Source organism: Podarcis liolepis (assembly GCF_965112155.1).
Source record: "Podarcis liolepis genome assembly, chromosome: 5".
NCBI classification, from domain to species: domain Eukaryota; kingdom Metazoa; phylum Chordata; class Lepidosauria; order Squamata; family Lacertidae; genus Podarcis; species Podarcis liolepis.
Window position 1 is genome coordinate 46,036,443 of NC_139556.1, and position 26,719 is coordinate 46,063,161.

The 26,719-nt window shown below is 40.3% G+C and overlaps 1 protein-coding gene across 2 annotated transcripts in view; it reads right to left on the reverse strand.

Annotated features, from left to right (window-relative positions):
- DOCK1 (dedicator of cytokinesis 1) overlaps positions 1-26,719 on the reverse strand; it is a 365,804-nt gene that overhangs the window by 70,608 nt on the left and 268,477 nt on the right. For both annotated transcript variants that reach the window (XM_083506102.1, XM_083506101.1), the window contains exons 31-33: positions 24,333-24,433; positions 20,517-20,575; positions 8,827-8,981 (exon numbers count right to left, since the gene is read on the reverse strand). In XM_083506102.1, coding sequence (XP_083362228.1) covers positions 8,827-8,981; positions 20,517-20,575; positions 24,333-24,433 — 315 coding nt within the window. The remainder of the gene's footprint in view (positions 1-8,826; positions 8,982-20,516; positions 20,576-24,332; positions 24,434-26,719) is intronic.

The following is a 26,719-nucleotide window of genomic DNA, read 5'->3' on the forward strand; positions in this document are numbered from 1 at the left end:
AAATTTTGTACCTAGGATACATGCAGCTTGAATACACGTGGAGCGCCTTCTCCTTCCCCGCAACCATCACCACAATGTCATCTGACGGACCATTTTCCCCTGAGATGAATAGAAAAGATGCAGCAACAGCATCTTTCCTTTATATTGTAACTTTAAAATAAATAAATCTATGTTTGTTGTTGTAATCATCTTATATAAGCCGCTTTGTGGAATCTGCCTGAAAGGGATATAAAAAAAATACTGCAAATAAATAAATAATGTTAAATTACTTTGCGCTATTTTGTTATGTTTCTAGGGCTTCCAAGGAATTTGCAGAAAATGGATAATGAAGCATTAGAAGGGCACCCATCTAAGCCATATAAGCTCCCACCTTAAGAGCCATGAATCGGAGTGATTTCTTTCTATCAAGACCACACAGATGGTTTTGTTTGGAAATAGTTGCCAAAGGAGAAGCAAAGGTAGAAGTACAAACCCTTGCAGTTCCACCTCTTGCCAACACATTGTCTCAAGTAGCCTTGGCTTTATGACTTTTCAAGCCAGGGGTTCCCAGCTTCTGGTGACATTACAAGAAGGCTGGGCGTCACGGGGTGTCAAACGACTGCACAGTGGACACATGACCATGTTTATGGAGTTCTAGACACTCCATATGTATCCTTCTGCTGTTTTAGAAAGTTAAGGCTGGAAAGATATTAAAAAACCGGCGGGGGGAGGCCCTCAGTGAAAAAAGGATTAAAATGCAACTGCAAGATAAATTGTTATTTGACCTTCTGTGCCCCCAGTGAGGCAATGCAATTCTTTAATGTAATAAATGTACTGGTTCAAGGAAGGAAATTAAAATGAGAGAGAGAGAGAGAGAGAGAGAGAGAGGGAGGGAGAGAGAGAGAGGAATAATCCAATCCACTCCTTGCAGTGCAGGCTCAGAGGTGCATCCCTATAGTGCAAGAGCATGCCAAGTAGTAGTTTAAAGCAATATAGTACAGAAGAGAAGTCACAAATCTTCGCAGATTCTCTAATAGGGTACAAAAATGAAATTGCCTTCTTTGACACTTGCTGCAGAAATTATCCACTGGCTGATTATCTATTCGTATGAGATGGCTGGTATGCGGAGAGGAAAATTATTTGTTACATATATAAAAAAAAAATCTCTGACATTTTGATGACACTAAAACCACTCCATCATGGGAAACTAAATGCAAATTGCTTCAAGTTCTACTTAAGGAAACTACAGCTATGTTGGTTTTATTTGGGAGACAAGTTTGGTGTACTGTAAACATTGTTTTTACAGCATATTGGCTGTTCTTGAGATGTAAAGATGGGTATATGTGAGTATACAACAGAAGCTCCCACCTTTCACACAGGGCTGATTTGTTCTAGGGCCACATGGCTAGGGCAGCATGTGAAGTGCAACTCTAGGGTTGCAAGTCCCACATTTTCAGCTATAGACCTTCATTCTTCTCCATAGTTAACTTACGGGCTCAGTATGGAAAGGAAGAGATTGCTGCGAGCTTAAAATTAAACAAAAATGATGGTGCTCCGAAAGGCTTCCCCCCCTGCTTTCTGGTGATGGTGCCACAATTTGAGGGTGGCTTTGAAATGCAAACTTTCTCAGTTGAGAAAGCAATCAACAATTATAAGCTGAAGCTGAGCATCTTGTGCCCTGCTTCTAATTGGTCACTGTGATGTGAGCATTCACTGGTGTCACCAAACCTTATCGTTAGGGCCTGGTTGCTCCTGGATTGTTCTGAGTGTGCTCAGGCCTAAAGTACGCAGGAGGAACCAGCAGCAAGAGTTGGGAGTAAGCTCTTCCCAGTTCTTTGAGAAAGCAGTGAAAAATTGAGTTAGCCAGAAGGCAAGCCTGGAGGAGCTCACCCATCACATCTATTATCCAACTTCTACATTGGAGAAAAGGTTTTTGGTTTGGTCTTGTTTTTTGCTATTTCTACGCAACTGTCTCAAGCAAAGCTTTATGCAACACATCAATGTGCAGCTTAATGACTGCATATCCAGCTAGCAACTGTGTTCATAAATGATGCCTCTCACCTGACATTAAGAGTTCTTATTAATTCTTGAAGCAGCAGGAAGAAAGGGGAATCTGCTTGTTCCCAAGGGCAAATATCATACCTGCCTCACCATGGATGAGGTAGGGATCCCACTGATGAAGCAAAGAAACTGAGGCAGCACCTCCTTACGTCTTGGGTTATTTGAATATCTCAGTTGGCCAAGTAGCTGTTTCGTTCCATACACACACAGTTCTATGTTTATTGTATTATTATCTCTAAAGCATCAGCTATGGACATTCCCAGGGCTTGACAGCACTTATCAGCACCAGCTTCCAAAGATGGTGTGAGTCAAAGAGAGTCCAGGGAGGCAAATGCATCCTGTTTTTTTCCTTCGTTATTTTATTTCATCTGTCTAATTTTTTTCACTTCGTTCCAGTTGCTTTTCTCTTCTCTCACAGTTTTGCCCTTCCCTGTAGCTATGATTACACTTTGCAGCCCCACTTGGCACCTTCTCTTGTTAGACTTGTCCTAATATGACCCGTGTGTCTATTTTTTCATTGCTGTCATCCCTTTCTGCTTGCCCTTTCACATGCTTGGAATTTTCTCCATCCTCATAATCTCTGCGCACTTTCCCATCTATTAAAAGTCACTTATCTCCTGGTCCCCGGCTTCTCGCATTTGGTGGAAATAAATTTGAATTTATTTATTGGGGTATGTATAAGCCACCAAACATTAAAATAAAACACACATATCTACATAGGCAACCTCCATCAGTTCTGTAATAGTATAAATTAATTATAACACAGTCTGAATCCATGAGCACTCTGAACCTTTATGCATAAAGAGTGCCCTAACTGCATTTTTGTATTTGCACAATACTCCCATCAGACTTTAGTTTTTAAAAATGTCAGCTACACTGCACCCAATGCACAGGTCATGAGGGCAGTATGAGATGTAACACACCTTCTGTAGTTTATCAGTTGCCTTTCTTTTTACATCATGATGGGTGTCTGTCACAGAAGAGGCTGAATGAATAGCTCCCAAAGAAACAGAAAATTACTTAAAACTAAATAAAAGCTTCAGCCAAATAATAGGGCATGATTGATGAAGGTGGTTAAGACAAATGTGCTGACATTTGCCACTTAAAAAGAAGACAGATGAATGTTCCCATGTTGATCTTGTACAGTAGGGGAGCACATACCCATCAAAGAATGAAAGCAATCAAAAAACATCAACAACACATGCCATTGGAGGTGGACGTTGTGTCACTCATTGCTAATTACATCACAAAAAGGTCCAAGGAGATTCCTGTGAAACTTGTGGAACCAGTCAGAACCACATTAGTAGCACCACATTAGAACAAAGCTGGCAGTATAATTGCAGAGAGAAAAAACCCTTGGAGTGAAGTATTACACTGTTCAATCCCAAACTACTGTCCCTCAAATATGTATTTTCCCATCTTTTAAATATCCTATGAAGAATAAAAAAGTGACACCATGTTCCTTACCATGCAATTATTTATGTGGCAGTTTTGAGGTGGGGTAAGTAAAGACTAGGGTGTTAAACCACAGAGCTCAGGGCTTGCCGATCAGAAGGTCGGCGGTTCGAATCCCCGTGACAGGGTGAGCTCCTGTTTCTCGGTCCCTGCTCCTGCCAACCTAGCAGTTTGAAAGCACGTCAAAGTGTAAGTAGATAAATAGGTACTGCTCCGGCGGGAAGGTAAATGGCATTTCCGTGCGCTGCTCTGGTTCGCCAGAAACGGCTTAGTCATGCTGGCCACATGACCTGGAAGCTGTACGAAGGCTCCCTTGGCCAATAAAGCAAGATGAATGCTGCAACCCCAGAGTCGTCCGTGACTAGACCTAATAGTCAGGGGTCCCTTTACCTTTAAGTAAAGATTACGATTGCACATAATCACTTGAGAACTTCAAATGCAGTGTCTGATTAGTTATTTCTGTAACAGCCAGAAAGCATGAAGGAAAAAGCAAGAAGAAAATGCATCCATCCTCTGATGAGGTAACAGGAGGCTTAGGCTTTCTGTGAGAGTTTGAGGCCAAGGAAGGAAACTTAGAATTTAAACACACACATACACCAACTTTTTGCTGCACACCAATAAATTAATGTAATCTATCAAACTTCTCACAAGCTAGATCTTTGGTATGTCACAACAAGATTGTCCTTAAGATATTTTTGCTTAGTTTTCAAGCCTTCATTTTTCAGAAGTTTAGAAGAGCATAAAATACAATGCACAAAAGCTACCTCTAAATGTATAAAACAACATAACAAAAACATATGAAATTCTTCTGCAAAATAAAATGGGATGAGATTATTGTCATACAATTTGTTTCCCTTTCCTACTTTGAACCCTAGTGGCAGGTCAGTAATTTCCATGCTCCATCATAGTTACGACATTATTGCAGAGTAGCTTACAAAAATCATTATGCTCCATGATTTGATTTAACAGGATGCATCAAAATCTCCCTTTTCCCAGAGCTGTGTATCTAGTGGTGCTGAAATTTTTCTTTGCTAGTGATTTTCAATTTATTTTGTAAATAAAACAACTCAATCAGAAACTATTCACAAGGATACAAATGCTATTGTTTGTCTATTGGCCAATAATCACCGCTATGACCAAGGGGAGCATTTGTCATAGTCTGCATAGTAGAGGTATACTTATCCTTCACAAACAAAGCTAGAAGTGTTATGCTGAGCTGAGTCTTATTAGAAATTCATGTTAACACCTCTTGGAAGGGAGGTAAAATGTTAGCATCTATAATCCTTTTTAGTCTATCAGATTCAACAAAGTCCATTAATTATGTGGTGCATTTAATTAAGGATAGCTGGATGTCACACAATGGTAAAAAGACTGATTTGCATGATCATGTTATTTAACCCGTCCTGCAGTTCCCTTAAGACCTGCAACATCATTGCTTTATGACCCCCACCCTTTGCATACCTATTTACATACCACCCATGTGACTTGGGTTGCAATCCTATACACACTTACCAGGGAGTAAGTCCCACTGAACTAAACTGGATTTACTTCTGAGTAGATATGTATAAGATTACACAGTTAAGTACTTCATTAGGGTTTCTAAATATTTTATGGTGCTTCCAGGAGCAGTGATATGTACTGCAAACAGCAATTATTAATTTTCAAGTCCTGGGGAAATAGAAGTTAAAACATCAACTGACAACTAGATAAGACAGTGCCGCCTCATTGATATTACAATTTATTGTCAACTTCTAGAATTGAATAAAAAGATCCTCTGCTTCTTCTTGCTGACAGTCCCAACCCAATTACCTGCTTTTCATAACAGAACTCTAGCCAGAGGTGCTTTATTTGCATCAGTAGTTTTGTGTTAGCAATCATGTGTATTATCCATTTGTTTATCTTATATCCTTGTGTGTTTTTTTATATTTTATTTTCAGGGCTCTGTTTGCTTTTTATGACACAAGATGGATATACAAATGGATGTTGCATATTGCTGAAAGATAAGATTTGCACAATAATTTTACTTGGTTGCAAGTTCTTTGAGGATACTTCTCTTAGCTTACTTCTAGGAAGTAAGATTAAGACAGACAGAAAGAAAACATTTGTACACACACACACACAGAGAGAGAGAGAGAGAGAGAGAGAGAGACCACGATCAGATTATTTTATGGAATAAATTATAACAAAATGGTAACTGCTACTAACTGTTGTGTTTTACACATTAGACGAATTCATTATATTGGACACGGTAGCTAGAGATTCCATGTTCAGATCTAAATATTGGGGAGGAATAACACGGAAGGCCTTGTCTATTATGGCTTATCTAGGAATATCCATGGAGCACCTGGCTGGTACCTCATTGTGGGTAACAGAACGCTGGAGGAAATAGTCTAAAACAGCAGGGCTGTTCTTATGTAGTCTCCTGTCAGAAGCCATGGGAATTAAAACTGGGAGCACTTTGTTCTGTACATGGCTCCCCATGTGGTCAGCCCCCCAGAAATGCATTTGGGGGCATCTTCCTACACTGGGAAGTATTCTCAGACTCTGTATTGGCCCTGTCCACGCAAGTTGGCTAGTGGTCCTCTGAAACAGGAAAGACCTATTAGAGTCTTCCTGCTCAAGTTCTTCTGTGTTTGTTTGCTGATTGGCTCCTGACCTGGTTCCACAGGTGTGGCTCCTGCTTTGACCTCCTAGACTCCCAGCACAATTTCTGACAGCTGCCGATGGCAGATGGATGCAGGATACATGCCTGTATGCAAAAACCGTAGGAATACCTACTTGACTTAAGGCTACACCTGGATGATCAGCATGGGATTGTGACAAACTTTACGTGGCTTCCGGGTATACCAAATCAGTGCATTTGATCCTGTAAAGTACTGCAGCTATTTCTGCCCTTAGGCTTTGGTCTCCTTTGAGGTATGCATCCTGGATATGGTACAGAGCATTGGAGCTGCACTAGCCTTGCAAAATGTACCATGAAAGTAGGAAAGACATAACCTTTCATTAACATCCCAAATGCGCAAAGCTTTTAGCCTTCCCAGACACTGTGAGTGTGCAGAGTTAAACCTAAAGCTTCTGTGCAGAACATAGGCAGTTAATCATGAGAGACACAGCTTTCACTGTACAACTTTTGCACAGCACAGCTTTGCAGATAACAGCACCAATTCAAGCAAACTTCTTATTTTGCCCCCCCCAAATAATAATAATAATAATAATAATAATAATAATAATAATAATATAGCACTGGTGGAAATATTATCATCTCATGTGCATGATTTTAAATGTATGTGTATGATAGAAATAATTTGAACAATGAACATAAGCCAGGTATACCCAATGTGTGATCATCCTCTGTGTGATCATCCTCTGTGTGACTGAGGTTCAAAACTCCACTCAATTATGTATAGCTTGCTGGGTGATATTGGGCCGATTTCTCAATCAAACCTACCTCACGGGCTGTTGTGAAATGGCCATCTCATGAGAAGAAAAGACTCCCTGGAAAAGACCCTGATGTTGGGAAAGATTGAGAGCACAAGGAGAAGGGGACGACAGAGGACGAGATGGTTGGATAGTGTTCTCAAAGTTACCAGCATGAGTTTGACCAAACTGTGGGAGGCAGTGGAAGACAGGAGTGCCTGGCATGCTCTGGTCCATGGGGTCACGAAGAGTCGGACATGACTAAACAAGAACAAAGTTTGCTTTTGTGTGTGTGCAATCTTGTAGGCTACCCTGAGCTCCTTGGAGAAAGAGCTTTCCATAAAAATGGAGAAACAGAACAGGGTGTGCCAAACCAAGAGTGACGAAAGATAATTTAGAACAAAAACAATGGCTCACAAAATGGATACTACTTTTCAGGCTTGCTTTCAGATGCTAAAACCACAAAGGATGTCCAAAGAAAGGAGATGAGGTGAAATAAAAGATTAAGATAAAGGACGCAAATTGTGGTGCCTTGATTTCATCTGACTATGCTTGTCCCTCCCCTCCCCACCCCCCGCCATGAGACTGCTCTCTCTTACATTAGCACGAGCAGGACCAAACCTGCTAAATCAGTTATTGCTACTTGTGGCTGTTATTCTGCCCGACGACAAAGTGGAGAGAAGCTATAAAGACGAAGGCAACTCCCATCATAGAAAATCTTTACTTACAAAGTAATTACCTACTCTGGTGCCAAGACTGAGTTCATGTAATCAATTCTCCAAGGAATTGCTACCCGATAGGATTTCCAAGGTTATTTGTTCACACAAACACCTCCCCTCTCCCCAGTTTGGTGAACCTGATATGCACTCTTGTAAAATTTAGCTGTTGAAAAGTAATATTGCCTTACATGTGGTTCTGCCATATATCAGGTGCATTTTGCACAGGAAACTATGGGAGAATGACATGAACATGTATTTTATTTCCTGCTGGATTAACGTTTCCCTAGAAAAACTGATCATGTAAACTCAGTGACAACAGAAAAGGTTTAGCTCTGAGGATTATTAATCTCATGTCATTCTTACAGCACACAGTAGAAAGAAAGAAAGAAAGAAAGAAAGAAAGAAAGAAAGAAAGAAAGAAAGAAAGAAAGACTGAAATAAGAGTATATTTCATATAACAGTTGTCTGAGAATGATATAGGACTTCATGTTTTCAAATTAAAGTGCTGTGAAATATTCCTCCCTCACACATTGTAGGTCTGCTGTAAAAAGGGAGCTAATTTAAACTTTGTTGATATGACTAATAAGGTTAGATAATTGTCTTTCTGGCAGGTAATTTAAACAGCGGGATAGCAATCCTTGTGTGAGTGCCTTTTTGAATGGAAAGAAGACAGTCTAGCCACATTTGTTTCCAGGGCTGCACAGCTGTAACTTGGTGGTAGTGCACATGGCAAAAGGTTCTAGGTTGAAAACGCAGGCAAGACTAGGAAAAATCACAGCCTGAAACCCTTGGGAGCTATTGCCAGTGTAGACTTTACTGAGCTAGATCAACCAATAATCGGATGCAGTATAAGGAGCCTTTCAACGCCACTATTAGGGATGAGAAAGAACTGAATATTCTGGTAGCAAAATCAGGGCTAGATGTATAGCCCACTTTGAGCAGGATGACAACTGAATTTGCTTGCAACATCCCAGCAATGACAGAAGGGAACACCAAGCTTTCTTTGGCAATGTGTTCTGTTCATGGCTCCATTAGTTCCTTATAGGCATGCAGGTGGCAAAACTGTAGGTCGCAGGTTGTGGGGTTACAAGTTGTGTCAGTCTGCTTCATACAGATAAAATAAGATTTGCTTTGTGAATCTTCCTTGGACAAAAGAAAAGCATAGTTTGGTACTCTGTAAACAAAATGTACTTACCATCTGAAAGCCTCTGGTACTGGTAGAATGAAACTCGCACTGCATCATATCGAAGAATATTGGAATGGTAGCTTTTCTAAGTTCAGTTTCAGGGATCAGTGTCATTTCTAACATAGGCCCCACCATCTCAGGAATGAACTTGATTTTATGTTGGCCTGAGGAGACAAAAACCACCTGAATTTAGAAGAAGGGGCTTAATTACACCCAAGGCTCTTCAGTTTTCAGAATCAAAATTTGTTCTGAAAAAGAAAGGCAGGCAATAGTAAATAATAGTATTCTGAAGATATACAGAGCACATTTGCCATACCACAAAAAGCAACTTGCAAACCTTCCAGGTTTTACAAAGCAGAACCTCAAAATCAGATGTCTCTTAGCCAGAGTTTAAGCCCTTTAGGGTGGACTCTTAGACAGTGCTTTTTGTAGAAAAAAATCAAAATAATGAGAAATGATATTTAAACAACATTGGATAATATCTGCCAATATCTTTAAACTAAAAAAGGTATCCCCTCCCCAGCTTAGCTCATTATTGTCTCATTACTGCCAATCTATTCACCATCAAGTTCATCACCTGCTGAGTCAGCATTCTTTTTATCTAAATTTAGTCAGAACTAGAACAAATATTAAATATCAACACTTAATTCAAATTTCCTAAATTAACATTAAGCAAGTCTTCACAGTAGTTTGCCTTCTTCATCTGTAGTATATTTTGACATTGCAATTACAAAGTTGCCTCCTTATAGATAGAATCTTAGGATAATCTTAAATAACTTCCAACAAGTGGAAGACAACCCTTATTCTTCTCAATACAGATCGATAATACAAGCTGATGTGCTAGTTTAAGTTACCAGTGGTGAAAGAGAGGGAGAGAAATTGAATTCTTAGAAATATTAATTAATAGTTGTTCAACAGAAGTAGCATTTGAAACGTTTTTTGTAAATATATATGATTAAAGGTACATACATTGAATCATACAATATTTAAATCACACAAAAACGAAAGATTTTGATAAACATTGCTAGTGTTTTCAAAACATTTATCTGCTGTATTTTTAATCATAAGTCTATTATTTCATTATCACTATGAACATCTCAAGATATAAAGCTGAATATAAGCTAGGGCTACAGTAAGTAACACTTCAGGTATTTGATTATCAAAAAAATTAATTATACACCTGTTTAGCACTTACTTCATCCTGACTCACATTCCATATGTAGAAACAAAGTTAAGTTCCAAGCAGAAACAAGAATTTCAAAAGAGATCTATGTAGGAATGATTACCAATGATTACATATAAAGTTGGCTAGTCACATAGCATAAATCTGATGTTCTTGTAGACTTCTGGACATAGAAAATAAGTTTGAAATGAACTCAGAACTGCTTAAGAATCACTTGGCTTCATCTCTTATAAACTTAGCAGTTTTATTGACTGGGTGGAGGTGGGAAGGCTCTCTTTTGATGGTAATGTACTTTGCCATGCACTCTTCAAAATGAGATAAGCCAACCCTGCTGCATTTGGGAGTTGTTATTCCGCTGAATGGAATCTGGACTTCTGCCTCAAAGTTGTTTCCTTATGGCACCACACAGCAGTGGACAAGCTCTGAAGCTCTGCAAACACGGCACCAGGCAGAAGAGCAGCAGTCAACACCAGCTGGTTAGGCACACAAGGTGTACCGAAGTAGAAAAAATGTTTAGGGAACGAAGTAGGAGGGTGAGGCAAGAACCCCAACAATAGCTAAATGAGGACTGAGCATGCTTAGTTGCCCTACAATGTCTTGGGAAGCGAGGGAATGAAAACTGAGGGGGAAGGAAACTGAAGAGTATTCTGTAAAAATAACTAGGATGAATGGAATACTGAACAGGAGCACTGTACACAGCAAGGCTTTGTTGCAGGCCCCACTTGTATTTTTATATTTCTTGAGCAATAGCGATCTTGAACTTAAAGCCATTCACATTGGTGACCACCACCACATCTTCTGGGCCATGAAAACTGTCACATCTACGAAACATTCCATAGCTTAATTAGGTTCTCTGTCTAATTCATTTATCTAGGGAACTATATTGGATGCACTGCCTGAATCAAGAGATGTTGTCAGGGATCGAGTCTGGCTTAGGTCAGCACTAAAGTAGTAAGTCACCAATGCCAGTGAAGTTAACTCTATATTCAAGGGGGAGGATACAGCTCATGCCTAGTGGTCTCAGCAACCCTTCCTGGTAGGTTTTGCCCCAATTACACACTTGTGAGGACTGAAGGTCCCCACCTTCCCACCCCCCTCTAAGGCTCCTTCTCTCCAAGGTTTCCCCGCCATGCAGTTTCAAACTGCATCTGCATACAACTAAACTCTGTTCTGCTCTTTTCATTTTTGTGTGTGTGTTCTTGGAGACTAGGGGGAGGGGAGCTGGTTGCAGCAAGACGGGGAGACTCCCTGAATTCTTCACCAGCCTCTTGACTGTCCTCTACTTCAGCCTCAGAGTCTGAACTACACTCTGCCACAAACTCTTCCTGCTCACTAAACCTTGCTGCCCATCCAGATTCTGACACCTTCCCCTTAGTCTTCTTCCTCTGGCCATTTGTTGTCATCCCACCACCGCTGTGCTAGCTCTAAGGCCTTTTTTGCCTGAGGGTTCCCTAGGGAGTTCCCTGGCTGTTGCTTCCCACCACTCTTCTGCATCCAGCCAGTCCATGACAGATGTGGACTTTGCTTATAACAACAGTATTAGCTGTTCATAGATACCCTTGAAAAGGACACAGCTCAAAAAAGAAATAAAAGTCTACATATTACCAAAAATAAAATAAAATGTAATAGTGCTATTATAGTTGAGCATACTCTTAAGCAGAATATTCAGTGGTAAGCCAGGAAAAGCTTTTTTAAAAACATGAAAACAGTATAAAGATTTATTTCTATTTCATTATTACTACCATTCAGTCTTCCAGGTGACAGTTTTTTTGTACTATACCTGAAAACTGTCAGAGCAAATAGATCAGAAAATGAATTATAGTGACACAATGTTATTTGTCAGGGAGACCATCAATGCCACAAAGTTCCTGTTTTGTCACAAGGCTCCAAGTTTAGGGATTGAATTTCAAGACAGAAAGAAAAATGGCTGGTTTCGAAGTAAATCCGTGAAAGAAGCATATTGCCCTAACAACGCATTTTAAACCTTTGATTACCTTTTTTAAAAAAAATATAGAGAATGCCCTTGGTCCAAAGCGACAGCACTAGCAAGGCTTCCCTATTCAATTCAATCAAAGGTACACACCCACATGCACAGTGCTGGCCAATCCATCGAAGCAAATGGGAGAGGGAGCAGCATGCATGGAGCTCCCAGGACCACAAGGAACTGACATATCAGGGAGCAAGTGGGGAATGTCTTTCTAATGAACACCACAAAATAAAAGAAAGCTTTACACCCCCATTTTATAAAGTGTTCTCTTTTACATGTTCTAATGTCTAATTCATCTCAAAATTAGAATTTTGTGGGCATCAGAAGAAATCAGTGGAAATCAGCAGTAAAGCACTTCACCCCCTTTTTTTGTCACTTGTACGGTGCCTCCTATTAAATCCTTCCCCGTAGGTCTAACTGGCAGAAATCTTAAATCAATGCAGGAGGAGGTGGGTCCCTAGGAAAGTAGTGCTTGAGAAAAACGTGTCCCGCGTGGAGAAAGAAAGAAAGAAAAAGCAATTAGAAAATATTACAATGTGTATAATCACACTGCAAATCTTCCTTCCTCTGCTGCCTGAAGGCCATTTAGCTTATCAGTTCAGCTGCAGTGTTTGATGGCAGCTTTCCCCAGAATTTACTTTATTCTGCAGTGGTGGATTGGAGGAAAAACAAGTAGAAAAGCTTATGAGAACTGCGGAGTCAGCAGCCCCACAGTTTTGGATGATAAACATATCGTTCCACAAATCAGCATATCTGATATCTAAGATACCCTGCAGATTCTCAATCATGTTCAGCTGGAAACTCAGGGCCTTTCATCCCCCATCCCATAACCAATTATCTTCAGGCTACGTAAATCTTTCTCAACCAAGATTGGCGTGAAGGATCACCTCCCTTGGCGTTCTGGTTGGAGAAGGCAGAGGATGAAATCCAAAGTCATCCAATGATGCTAAAGAGCTTGGTTTCAAGCTGAAGTAGTGCCTCTTCAAATACCTTGCAACTTTACTTAAGAGGTAGTAGTATCCTGGCAGCCACCAATCCTTGCACTGGGATATAAGAACATTGGGTGGTAGCCAATTAAGTTTTCTTCCAAGCCTTGCCCCACCCTCCGACCCTAGAAGTCCTCATAAGGGAGCAGGTCCTGGAGGAAGAACTGTGAGGGGAGAGACTTCATCAGGCAAGGCCTCCTTCCACCTGCCTTGCCCGACCCTCTAGTCTCTGCTTCTCAATTTGTATTGTATTATTCTATGTACTGTGGCTTGCCGTTGTTTTATTGATTATAGTTTAGAAATTATTAATTGTAACCGTTGAGTGGATTTCTGTTTAACTTTTATATGTTCTTATTATTTAATACTATTCTAATGATTGTTGAATGTTACTTTTTTGATGTAGGTTGCCTATTTTTCTTATCACATTTTTGTATTGCATTAGATTGTTATAAGATGTACATTTTTTGTTTCTTCAGCTTGTAAACCGCCTTGAGTATTGTAAGATAGAAAGACGGTATACAAATTAAAAAACGATGAAAACGAACTTAGGGCTCATCCAGATTTCCGCTTGCCCTGCCCTGCCACTCACCCCAGGGGAAACGGTATCTTTAATGCTGAATCGGAGCAATCAGGTTTTCTGCAGACTGACGTTTGCTTCAATTTCAGTGCTAAAGAGCCGGAAAAGTGATTGAGCAAACAGAAAACAGCTCAGACCCCTGCTTTCTAGGCACACACTCAGACCCATGCCTATGTAGTTTTGCACATTCTCAGGCTGGAAGACAAACGTGGCACAAGTGCTGCAGGTGACTGCGGCAGCTCCCTCACCCTCCATGTCTCTCGGCTCTCCTCAGGGAACGCCCTCAAGCTCTCCCACAAACGCCCCTGTTTACAAGTCCTATTCATGAGCTCCCCGAAGCTGCGATCAGCTAAGCAGAACTGCTGCTAGCTGCTAGCTCTTCCCCCAACTCACTTCCTCGCCTTTTATCCAGCAAACTAAATTCTGCAATTAGATGAGTAATTTGGATTCCCCTTGTTGTCAGTGGGAACTAAGTGCCCATACGTGACTGCGTGTAACTTGAGTACTGTATTTCTGAAGCCAATGTGATTGAGCTCATAAACTAAGATCTGCTGTGTTTTTCTTGGTGCCTGGTTTTATCAGTTTATAATTTACTCTTACTCTGCTGGAAAACAGATGCTTTTAAATTCATATTATCATTAGTATGCTGCGCCTTCCCTACGCGAATAAAAGCATGGTAATTTAAATTCACAGACTGCAATCCTGCAATTAATTACCTGTGCAAATCAATGGGCTTTTGTGTGTGTTAACTGCATGCAGGATACCAGATTTAATTTGTACATTAAAATGAAATCATTTTCTATTACAACTGATGTATTTTCCCAGCTCCTGTGAATTTTGAGTGTCTCTAACCCCAATGCCAGTACAGTGTTATTGTTATTGTTGCCTCTGGGACAGTGTGGTACAGCAGTTAGAATAGTGGGCTAGGACTAGGAATAAAGATTCAAATCTATACTAAGACTGACCTTGGACTAGTCACTATGTCTCAGCCTAAGCTGCTTCATAGGGTTATCATTACAAATAATGTGTGAGACGCAATGTATGCTGCCTTGAACTCATTGGACAAGAAGTGGGATATAACTGCAATAAAGTAAATTTGAACAGATTAACACTGCTTTCTTGGATGTTTTTCACACCCACAGCCCACTAAGGTGCACAATTTCCCCTCCCCAGATGTTAGTATGCAAGTATTCTCACTATTCAGAAAAAAAACACTCCCCCTTACACTGTCATCGGTCCCTAGCAATAACTCAAAATGATGCATCTTCAGAACCTTGAGCATGTGCACTTGATCTATATCATGATGCCACAATACAGTAAGTAGGCATCACCTTTTAATGAAACGGGCCTAAAATCCAGGGCGGTGGCGGGGGAATATAATCAACACTCAACTGCGCTCAACTTTTCCAGCTGTTTGGTACTAATAAAACAACTGATCTCACATTCACAGTCCACTGACCTACCTGCAAAAATGGGAGCAGATTTTCCTGCAGCCCAGCCTTAATATGCACTTTCTTATAGGCAGCTCTGAACTTTGTGTGTGCCCCCCCCCCACCAGCATGCATCTGTTAACCTACTATTTACAAATAGTACAACAGCACCCAGGCACAGTAGGCCTAGATAAAATGGCAGTACTTAGCCACATGGCATATTATCATTTTTTTACTGAAAGCTTTGGGTTAAAGCACATATTTTCCAGGATTTGTTAAAGACTCTAACACTGTCATTGCCAGAGAAATGACTTGGAGAGGAGCCCTCTTAACGCTGTTACCCAAAATAAAAAGACCAGTGCGTCTGGTGTGTGAACTGGAATCTCAGACAGCTTTGGGAGAAGGGGATGGCTAAATGAAAGTTGTGACTTGAATCCAGAAGTGTAATTAGGAATAGAGACAATGATGTAATATGGTTATGAAGAATCTGTGAGTGATGTTATTAAGGCAAAAAAAAGGGGGGGAATCTTATTGGTTTGCTATAGAAGCCGCTGTTGGGAAGCCAGAGAAAACATTCTTGGAAAAATAGTTTTAGATATTAAAAATAAAAATAAAAATCAGCAATGCATGCCAATAACACAAGCATGTCTTTCACCAGGGAATTATGATGGGAATAAACTGCATTTTAAGAGATGGCAATGGTATTAACAGTGAATTACAGAGATTATGCGAGCAAAATGCTGAGCTGAAGGAGTAGAAGGAAATTTACAGAGTCCATGCTGTTCTGGCAAATGAATCTTTTCTTACCATGAACGAGGAAAATGAAGTGATTAGAGAGAAAAGACGCCAACTGAGATTTGACATATCCCACCTGCAGGATCAACTGGCACAGTGTCAGCAGGAAGAGGGAGAGAGAATGACATGAAATACCCTACTGGCGAGCCAGCTCAGCCCAGCGGTTCCATCGACCAACGTATTGCTTGGATCCCCCAATCGCTTTCAGTGGTTTGAGACCTGCGGGCGCTGCCTGGCTTAAAAAACAAAACAAAAAACCCCTACTGGCTCATCCTCTGAAACCTACTGAACTGTGTGACAGGGCTACTTTGAACCCTGGTCACTAAACGCAGAAGGACAAGGCAATCAAAGTAAAGGTAAAGGTAAAGGACCCCTGACAGTTAAGTCCAGTTGCAGACAACTCTGGGGTTGCGGTGCTCATCTCACTTTACAGGCCGAGGGAGCTGGCGTTTGTCCGCAGACAGTTTTTCCGAGTCATGTGGCCAGCATGACTAAGCCGCTTCTGGCGCAATGGAACACCGAAACCAGAGCAGCGCACGGAAACACCGTTTACCTTCCCGCCGGAGCGGTACCTATTTATCTACTTGCACTTTTTTGGCGTGCTTTCGAACTGCTAGGTTGGCAGGAGCTGGGACCGAGCAACGGAATCTCAACCCGTCACGGGGATTCAAACCACTGACCTTCTGATCGGCAAGCCCAAGAGGTTCAGTGCTTTAGACCACAGCACCACCCGTGGCCCTCAATCAGAGTACTATTGTTCAAACTATTCAGTGAAGCTATTCAACCACTTTGAAGGAATGGAGTCCCATGCCAAAAAATAATTGAAACCTGTTTATCTGGGGGGTGCTTTTGGCAGATATTTAAAGGATGTTGGTAGCTAGAGGTCTTTCCTCCAACATAAGATGAGTCTATCCCAGCACAGGCATCAGCATGTGAGGTGATTATGGTGACTGGGCTAAAGAAGCATAGTGACAGTTATTAACTCCTGATCACATCTAAGGAAGTAGCAAGATAATTAGCGCAGATATTAATTAACAAAGAAAATAATTCCCTGAGAGTGAGATTCTGTGGCTGCCAGGACTCCTAAAGATTTTTCAGGGAAACTTCTCCAGTACTTTAATACTATCTATATACTTACTGTACTTCTTATAAACAGAACCTATATGGATTGTTGCCCACAACCAACTGATTGAAATGGTCAACATGCCATTTTACTATGATTTTATTATTTTATTCATGTGTTGTAAATTAGGTATTACCATGGTAACAATTTATTTCACATGACTAATGTCTTTGGTATTATATTAGGAATTCAACTCTAATGTATCATTTGTAAAACAAACATATACTAATTCATTCTGTTATTTCAGCATTATCACTGCATCATCTCAATGCAAGGCTGTTGAGCAAGCAAGCAGATGGATACCATATTTTCTGTTCTATAGGACGCACTTTTCCCCCTCCAAAAATGAAGGGGAAATGTTTGTGCGTCCTATGGAGCAAATGCAGGCTCCTTGGCTTCAGCGAAAGCAACGCGAAGCCTCCAAAGCGCAGAGGGAGTGCTCCCTCCGCGCTCGGGAGGCTACGTGTTGCTTTCACTGAAGCCTGGAGAGCGAGAGGGGTCAGTGCACACCGACCCCTCTCGCTCTCCAGGCTTCAGGGATAGCCGCCTGAAGCCTTTAGAGCGCAGCGGGACCTCGCACTGCGCTCCAAAGGCTTCAGGTTCCTTTTCCTGAAGCCAGGAGAGCAAGACTCTCCTGGCTTCAGCAAAAGGAACCCGAAGCCTTTGGAGTGCAGTGCAAGGTCCCGCTGCGCTCTAAAGGCTTCAGGTGGCTATCCCTGAAGCCTTTGGGACCTCGAGCTGCGCTCCAAAGGCTTCGGGGTTAGCTGTGGAGGCACCCCGCTGCCCTGCGGAGGCTTGAAAGGCTGTCCCCAAAGCCAAAACAGCGAGACGGAGTGCTGCACAGCGTCTCGCTGTTCTAGCTTGGGGATGCCAGGGCTTTATGGGGAAACCCCGGGCTTCCCCCTTCTGCCTTGACACTGATTTGATTCAGAATATTTTTTACTTGTTTTCCTCCTCTAAAAACTAGGTGCCTCCTTTGCTCGGGTGCGTCCTATAGAGCGAAAAATACGGTAATCTATGAGTATGAAGCATCATTTTTTGTGGACTGACCATGATCTTAGAAGGTCTTTCTCTGCTTAACAGAGACAGGTGGATTTCAAAATACCAGTTATCAGAGTATGGAAGATTCAATTACGCAGATTTGTGTTGAAGAAATTATAGTTTTACTTTATCCTAAAGTTTTGCTTTTTAGCAACAACCTTGGCAATTCCTAGATTTTGTTGGTAACATTTTTAACTTTAATTTTTTAAAAACTGCATTTCCCTCCTTGTTTTTCTGTTAAACAAACAGTTTACTAATGTTTGTATAACTCTTAACCATAACACTCTTTCCCAGTAATATGTAGGTCATTTGGATCAACTACCATCAACTTTTGAATCCCAACCTGCAACATGGAATACACTTTTGACATTTTTTAAACCATGTATGTAAGGATTTCTTTTTTTAAAAAAAATACTTTTCTTGCTCTCTTATTTATAATCCTTCCCTTATAATCAGAAAGAAGGGGGGGAGGCCATTTTAGTGCTGGGACGGTCCCATCTTATGCTGGAGGCAAGAAATCCACCTACCCCCAAATTACAGAATAAAAAAAAGAGTAGATGGTGTCATCAGCCTGTGCCTACTGCCTCAGGGCTCTTCAGAAACAGCATATTTCAGCATGTGTAAGGTAGCAACCATGTCATTTCCCTGCTGCAGTTGCTGCTTGATTTGTGGTGGTCAGCAGGGCCTCCCACCTGCTCTGAGACCATTTGATGGCAACTGGGAAATTCCTAAAGTCAGCAGCTTGATTATTGTGGCAGTCTGCACTGAATTTTTTTAATTTATTTTTTGCAATCAGAATAATGAAGACCAGATAGTTTGAGAATAAAGGACAAGACACCAGGATTTAAACCGTATCTGTATACTAAAGCCAACACTGTTAGCTTTTTCAGTGGCTTTGCCTGGCCATGCTTGGGTAGAAGAGAACATGAAGGTGGGAGTGGTGAGTTGAAAGATGTGGGTTCATTGTATGGAGTTGAAATACACCAGGCATTCTTGGAGAAACAAGTTACTCAGCAGTCTGAGTTCCATGTCTTCCTTTGCTCACATAAAGCCAGCCCTTTTAATGGCTGAACATGTGATATCAAAAGGACTTAGGTCCAAGTACTCTATCTTGGATCAGGATGTGTGTGCAATGGAATATTCAAAAGTAGATTTTTGGTAGTGATTGACTGGAAGAGCTGAGCTTAGTGTACTCTTTTAAAATGAGACATTCTGGGTATATGTCTGTCACTTGTATATTATTATGTATTTTGGTTTATCCTGGTCTCTACTCACTAATGCACTCAAGTCTTTCTTAATAAAAACAGAACTGAGCTATTCCCCCAAAGGCATTACTAAAGTCTTATTTTCCTTCCCTACATAACGCCATAGTTCAAGCAGAGTGCACTTCCAAATCATAGAAGGATGAATGTGAATTCTCTCTTTCATCAAAAAAACTCATGTAATAATCAGAAGATATATCTGAGTTTGACTGCTTCATTGTTTCGTATTAAAAACTCTACAATTCTGGCTGATTATATATAAGGCTGCTGCTTGCTTTCTTTTTTTCTGCATCAGAGTCATTTAAGAATATAGCAAGAGTAAGTTAGCCAATGTTCAGGTGAAAAGTAAGTAATATTGGCAGCCTTACAATATCATCAAAAACTTGCAGCTACTTAAGTGATTCAGCTGTCATAATTTATATTATAGCAAATCCTGTATAATTCTCTCAGAGCAAAGACATGGCTAAACATCAAAAGAGGTATAGTGTCCATATCAATGGAAATATTAGTATAAGGAGAATTTTTCTTATTGGTGATTACAGATAATTTAGTAATTAGAGCTTTTATGCCAAAATCTGTGAAATCATTGAGAATGCTGCCTCTCCATATTACCTATGCACTTTCTAAAATACATCTAGAACTCTCTCTTTTTTTGGATGGTATGGTCACTCAATATTTCTAATGCCAATGGGAAGAGGGCTTTAAAAGTATTTCTTCCAGAGAACCTTGGTGTTAATCTGTGTGCCTGTTGATTATTGAAAACCATTAGAGTATCATTACCTACATTACATCTCAGAGGAGTGTGTGAGAAAATTTTACTTATGCTATGACAGCAACAAAACAACATAGATATTCAATGCAACATTTATGCAATTTGCTTGCTTAACAAAGCTTTGTCCATCCTATGAACTGATTAAGAGGGTTCTTTCAGCAAAACTGATCTTAAAATGGATAGAATGCATTCAAAGAAGAGTTCAAACTAGTGAGGACCAATCCTTATACTGTGGCTGTCACATGAGAAATTGCTGGGAACTGCCTTTGTGCATCAGTCATAACAAGAATCATGGGGGGAAACTGTGCATGCTGGTGGCAGCCACTTCAACATAACAGCTGCCATGCAAGAAATGGCCCTGAGTAGCTGCTGCAATAAATAAAATTAATTAAATGTGTGAGTTAGATACTGCCAAAATATTTGTGCAACCAGAACTTTGTACAAACCTTATAAGCACAGCGCTAATGCTGCAAAAATGCAGTGCATTCAGCTAATCAGGATGTGCTGATTATTCAAGGATCAGATAGTGGGGATCCTACTTACCCAGGTTATACCACATGTCACGGATCTCAAAGCCAATCTGTCTTCTCATATCGCCATACCTAGAAAGAATGCAAATTTATTGATAAAAAATGCTCTTTGTATTATTTCACCCTTTCAGCATTGTAATCAAATTATGTCTGGGTTGTTGTTGTTTTTAAAGCAACCTAGGATAAATGATTTGCTAGTTATTTAGGAGTCTTATTTAGGAGTCCAATGCACTTTAGGTCTATTGAATTTGTTGGGCAATACAACCATTGTTATGTATAGGGAAAAGCTTGCAGAAATTAAATTACATTCTCAAATCATAGAGATGATAAAACACACACACAAAAGCTTGCATGGTAGCTCCCAGTCTAACATCTGCATTTCTCATTCTTCCTTGAGGGAAGAAAAAAGCTCTACTCCAGCGTCTATGCTGCATTTTCTGTAAACGTTTCACCTGTGGGAATTTCAGTTTGCCTTATCGGCATATTACATAACTGTCCCTTGAGAGCGTGGGGGTGTTTGTGTAGATTAATGAGAGTATTATCCATTTCTCAGTCTCTAATAGCTGGAGAAAACACACTGCACAGACTTAAGAATGTTTTACTTTTATGCATATTCTTAGCATACATTGCCTGCCCTAGAAAATGAACTAAGAAGAACTGTATTCAGCAAGTACCAAAGGATGCCCCCTCCCCCACAACTACCATGACATCTGCTGAGATACTACAATGGATCTGAATGTCCATCAAATCTGCAGAAATCAGAAGTGATACTTTATTTTGGATTTGCAACTGACGAATGCATAAAAAGTGGATGAGTCCATGCACTTTTTTATCTCTTTATACACACACACACACACACACACACACACACACACACACACACTCTTTTGTAAATGCAAGTACTGCCAATGGTTACCATACATGAATGAATGAATGAAACTAAACACACAGTCATGGGGGAAAGGAAGTGTACCTTCCTGCTTGGCAGGGGGTTGGACTCGATGGCCCTTGTGGTCTCTTCCAACTCTATGATTCTATGATTCTTTGAATTCTGTGGTTTTACATAGGTAAAGGTATCCCTGACTGTTAGGTCCACTCACAGACGACTCTGGGGTTGCATGCTTATCTCACTCTATAGGCCGAGGGAGCTGGCGTTTGTCCACAGACAGCTTCCAGGTCATGTGGCCAGCATGACTAAGCTGCTTCTGGCGAGCAAGAGCAGCGCACAGAAACGCCATTTACCTTCCCATGGGAGCAGTACTTATTTATCTACTTGAACTTTGACGTGCTTTCAAACTGCTAGGTGGGTAGGTGCTAATCAAATGCCCTTGCTTAACTGATCATCAGCAAGTGTGCCCACCCCTATAAAAGCTGAAATTTTAGGAGTCTGCTGGTCTGGAGCATTCAGGTGTGTTTTAACACAATGCCAAGGAGGAAAGATGACACAATGCTCTTGTGCTGCTGCCTATGAAACTGGGAAGGGTTCTAAGGTCATCTCCAACCAATATAAAGTCCATCATTCTACAGTGAGAAAGATTATTCAAAAGTGGAAAACTTTCAAGACAGTTGCCAATCTTCTCAGGAGCAGATATCCCAGCAAACTCACCCCGAAGTCAGACAGTGCAATGCTCAGAGAAATTGTAAAAAACAACAACAATGAAGAGGTACATCGTAGGCTCTACAGGCATCAGTTAGCATATTAAATGTTAAAATTCATGACAGTACAATTAGAAAAAGACTGAACGAATATGGTTTGTTTGGAAGGGTTTCCAGGAGAAAGCCTTGTCTCTCTAGAAAGAACATGGCAGCACAGCTTTGGTTTGCAAAGCTGCGTTTGAACAAACCACAAGACATCTGGAACAATGTCCTTTGGACAGATGAGAATTACATCCACAGCCTTCCTTCTATATCCACAGCCTTCTATATCCACAGGAATACAGTGGTACCTCGGGTTAAGTACTTAATTCGTTCCGGAGGTCCATTCTTAAACTGAAACTGTTCTTAACCTGAAGCACCACTTTAGCTAATGGGGCCTCCCGCTGCTGCTGCGCCACTGCTGCGCGATTTCTGTTCTCATCCTGAAGCAAAGTTCTTAACTTGAGGTACTATTTCTGGGTTAGCGGAGTCTGTAACCTGAAGCGTATGTAACCCGAGGTACCACTGTACTAAAAAGCTGTAGAACTTGCTGTGGAGTTTACATGTTTACATACCATACAAAGCTTCAGTTGTTTGATAGCTTCTGTTGCAAAGACTCAATGTGTCTACTCTAAAGAACAAAAATATCCAGAACAAAGTTCCACCACTCTCTACTATTAACTGTCATCCAGTTGTAAGGTAGTTTGTGAAGCCAGAACTAACCATGGGATAAAATACCATACAACAATGCCAAAATAACATGTTTCTTTAGAGTGTGGTCCTTAACAACTGTAATTTCCTATCTTGAGTGAACATGGAAAGCCCTCAATGCAACATGTTAAAACCAAAGTATTTTTTCTTAATTCCATATATCCTTTACTATAACCCTTAAAACACATTTGTACAGCCTGCCATCACCTTATTGCCCACTGCTACATCTAATCCTAATTCAGGGTGGCCAAAATTCTGGATAACCATGAGCCAAATTTAGGTTTGTGTAGATGTAAATTGCAGTTAACCATTACATGCTGGTAAAACTTTTATGCAGAATGGTTGGGCTGAGGCAGGCAGGGACTAGCATACAATTTCCTTGGCATTATCACAATCTGAGTATTTCATATTGTTTTTTCTGTGTACTCCATGTAGGAGTGATTCTTTTTTCCCCACTCTGAAATGAACTTCACATTGTTTAAAATTATGCAACATTTTGTCTTTCTCAGCACAAGAAAACACTCTGTTAAATTCAAAACTCATGCAGTGCGGTTCCATTCACAGAAAGAACACTCATGCTGTTCACTAATGGAAAGGAGGGAGGTGATTTTTGCAGATTCCCCATTCCCCATGCAGGCCTCTGGAAATCTGCTCTAGAAAAACAGAGAACACTGTGGAACACCATGGAACCTGGCATGCAGGGAGAGAAAGTACAAACTTTCTCTCCACCTTCCATAAAGGGAAACCTTTCACTGACTTAGAGGCCTTAGTCTTGAAGGAAGGACTCTTTATATGTGATGGAATGGCATCTTTGGCTCCAATCCAATGTCTTTTAAGGCTCAGCCTTACACAAAAAAACAAGTCCTTTAAAAATAAATTAAGGAGATTTCGCATCATAGCTAAAATCACTGAAGGCAATTGAAAACAAAGGGACAAACCTTCATTCTTCCGAATACCACAGCATGTTGCTTCTTTTTTTTAATAAAAAAATTGCTATGAAATATAGTATAAAATTAATAAATTCCCTGTTGAAAGGTAGGAAAGTTAATCCGTTTTAACCAAGGTACAAGTCTGTGGCAACAAAACATTCTTTAGGGATATCACACTGAAATTCACAGCAGTTATGGAGATTAGCTACAAGACCTGTAGGAATTAGGGAATAAAGCATTCTCATCAAATGAGATTAGGATAAGCAAAAAGCTAAAGTGGCTTTTAAAAAAGATTTCTCTAATATGCTCATTCTTAAATTTCTTGACTCCATGAATATACTACAAGATAAACATTTGCTTTATCCAGTAATTTTGTATCTTGACACGAGTCTAAAGAATATGATAAATACTTGATTCATGGTTTCAAGACTAACCTTTCATCATACTATGATTGCTTCTCAATGCATCTTGAATTTTCTAAGAAGTTAAAGCAACATTATGTTAATAATCCCTCGTGCTCCTGCTCATGATTTTATACGTGGAATGCAACTTACTTGTTAAGGATTTTGCATCTTTTAGTACTTGAAAAGTTCTCCAGCTGTAGTGACTCTTGGGTAAGAAAAGCAACAGCAAGGTGGAAATAGTTGTTCCAAAGCTAGAGGTCACAAAGATTACAAGAATCATCAGTATTACATGACTGAAACATCTTAACATACGGTAGATTTTAAAAATGTAATTTATATGCATAATTATTAATAGTAATAAGACATCAAGCTTGGTTTGTTTTTTACAGAAACTTTGCATTTTGCCACACTGCACAGTTTTGATTAAACAAACTTGCCCATCTGCACAAATATTGAAATCAAAGGCTTTCTGATGATTCAAGCAAAATGGAATGCGAATTCATGAGTGTCTGTTTATGTTGTACAGAAAGTCAAAGAAAATCACTAACTTTCTCAAATGGATGCTGAAGTATGGAAATATATGAACTGAACTATGAAAAATGTGCACAAGCAAAATGAAAGAAAGAAAAGGAATTGGAGTCAAAGGACTTGTGGAAAAGTAAAGCAGTGAGATTTCTAAACATACTGTGTCAAGCAAAGTACCGTATTTTCGCTGTATAGGACACACATTTTCCCCTCCAAAAATTAAGGGGAAATGTGTGTGCGTCCTATAGAGCAAATGCGGGCTGCGGGGCTAAACCCAAAGCCAGAACAGGGAGACGGAGCGCTGCGGAGCAGGAACTCCCGCTGGGCTCTGGAGGCTTCGGGTGAACGCACCTTGAACACACAGAACGCATAGAGGAGGAGAACAAGAAAAAAATGTTTTCCCTGTTCTCCCCCTCCTATGGTCCGGTGCGTCCTATGGTCCGGTGCATCCAATAGAGCGAAAAATACAGTAATAAATTATCCTGCTTAATTCAAACAAAGATAAATTTATAATAAAATTAACTAGGTCCCTTAATATCTCTGTATGATTGTGAACAACAGAGCACATTTTTACACAATCCTAAACCATGGTTTAGTGAACTTTTGAAATATTGTTATGAGATTTTTGTGGTGTTTTATATGGTCATTCTTAATTTCATTTTTCGTTTGACATCTGGATTGTAAAAAAATATATGGGAGGAGCTATTTTTCTTGAAAAGTGTGTACAACTAAATTAGATAACTCAATGGTTTAGCATGATGTACACAGGTAGGAAGGAGCCTGAGCAAAACCACTGAAAGTTGCCGCTTTTCATCTTCACTGGCTTCTGGGTTGTTTCTAAGCAAGATTGTTTCTTAAAGCTGTAAACAGCTTCAGACTACAACAGTGGTTTCCAAATGTTTTTTTTTCCATGGACCACTTGAAATTTGCTGAAGGTCTTGGTGGATCGCTTAGTGATTTTTCTGCCTGTTGTAGCAACCGTAATGCACTGTGCTAGATGCTGCATGTTTTTTAATTCTATTTTTAAAATATATGCCACAGGCCACCTGAATGAAGCCTGCAGACCATCGTTTGAGAACCCATATAGACTACCTAAGGGACTGCTTCCTACCATATGAGGCTATCTCTGAATTCATCAGGAGAGACCCAGTTGCTTGTACTGCTAGTCTCTGAGGTTGCAATCTTATACCTCAGGGAAGCAAAACCTGTGGCCTTCCAGATGTTTTGGTACTGAAACTTATATTAGCCCCAGCCAATAGAAAGGGCCACGGGTTCCCCATCCTTCCTATATCTAATTTCCTAGGAATACATCCCACTGAGCAGATGTGTACTATGTTCTATGAATCACACAATGTGGGTGAGCCTCCTAAAATAGGGTGTCCTAGGTTAGGGGGTCATAACACTGTTTATTCTGTTTTCAAAATATATAATTGGATGTTACTTGGTTATAAAGTATTGGATGGATTTTTATCTTGAACAAAGATTGGTTGACATACTGCTTACATGCCATAATGGTTCGGAAGTGGTTTACAGGCATAAAGTCAAGTCTAAAATCAATATAATAACAATAATGCACAACAAAAATTACATCAAAGCGTTAAAAATGTACATATTTAAAATGTGCAACAAAACAAACGCATTAACAAAATCCACGAACTATTAAACAGGTAAAATAACCAATTAAATAGTTGGATTTTTAAAAAAAGTTCAATTTCAGATGAATGGTTGCCTGAAAAGGTGCCTCTTCAAGAGCCAGCAGAATTCCAGTGCAGATGAGGACTCTCCTCTATCAGCAGGGAAGGCATTCCACAACACTGGTGCCACCAGTGAAAAAGCCCACTACTGTGCTAACCACAACCCAATAATCAGGTTGCAGCAAAACTAACTGGTTTCCATTTACTGATCTTTATGCCCTTAATGGGCAATGGAGGGCAGTATCCCCCCCCCCCAAGGTAGCCAGATCCAACTATTTAGGGCTTTATATGTAAGTAGCAGGGCTGTAAAACTGTCTC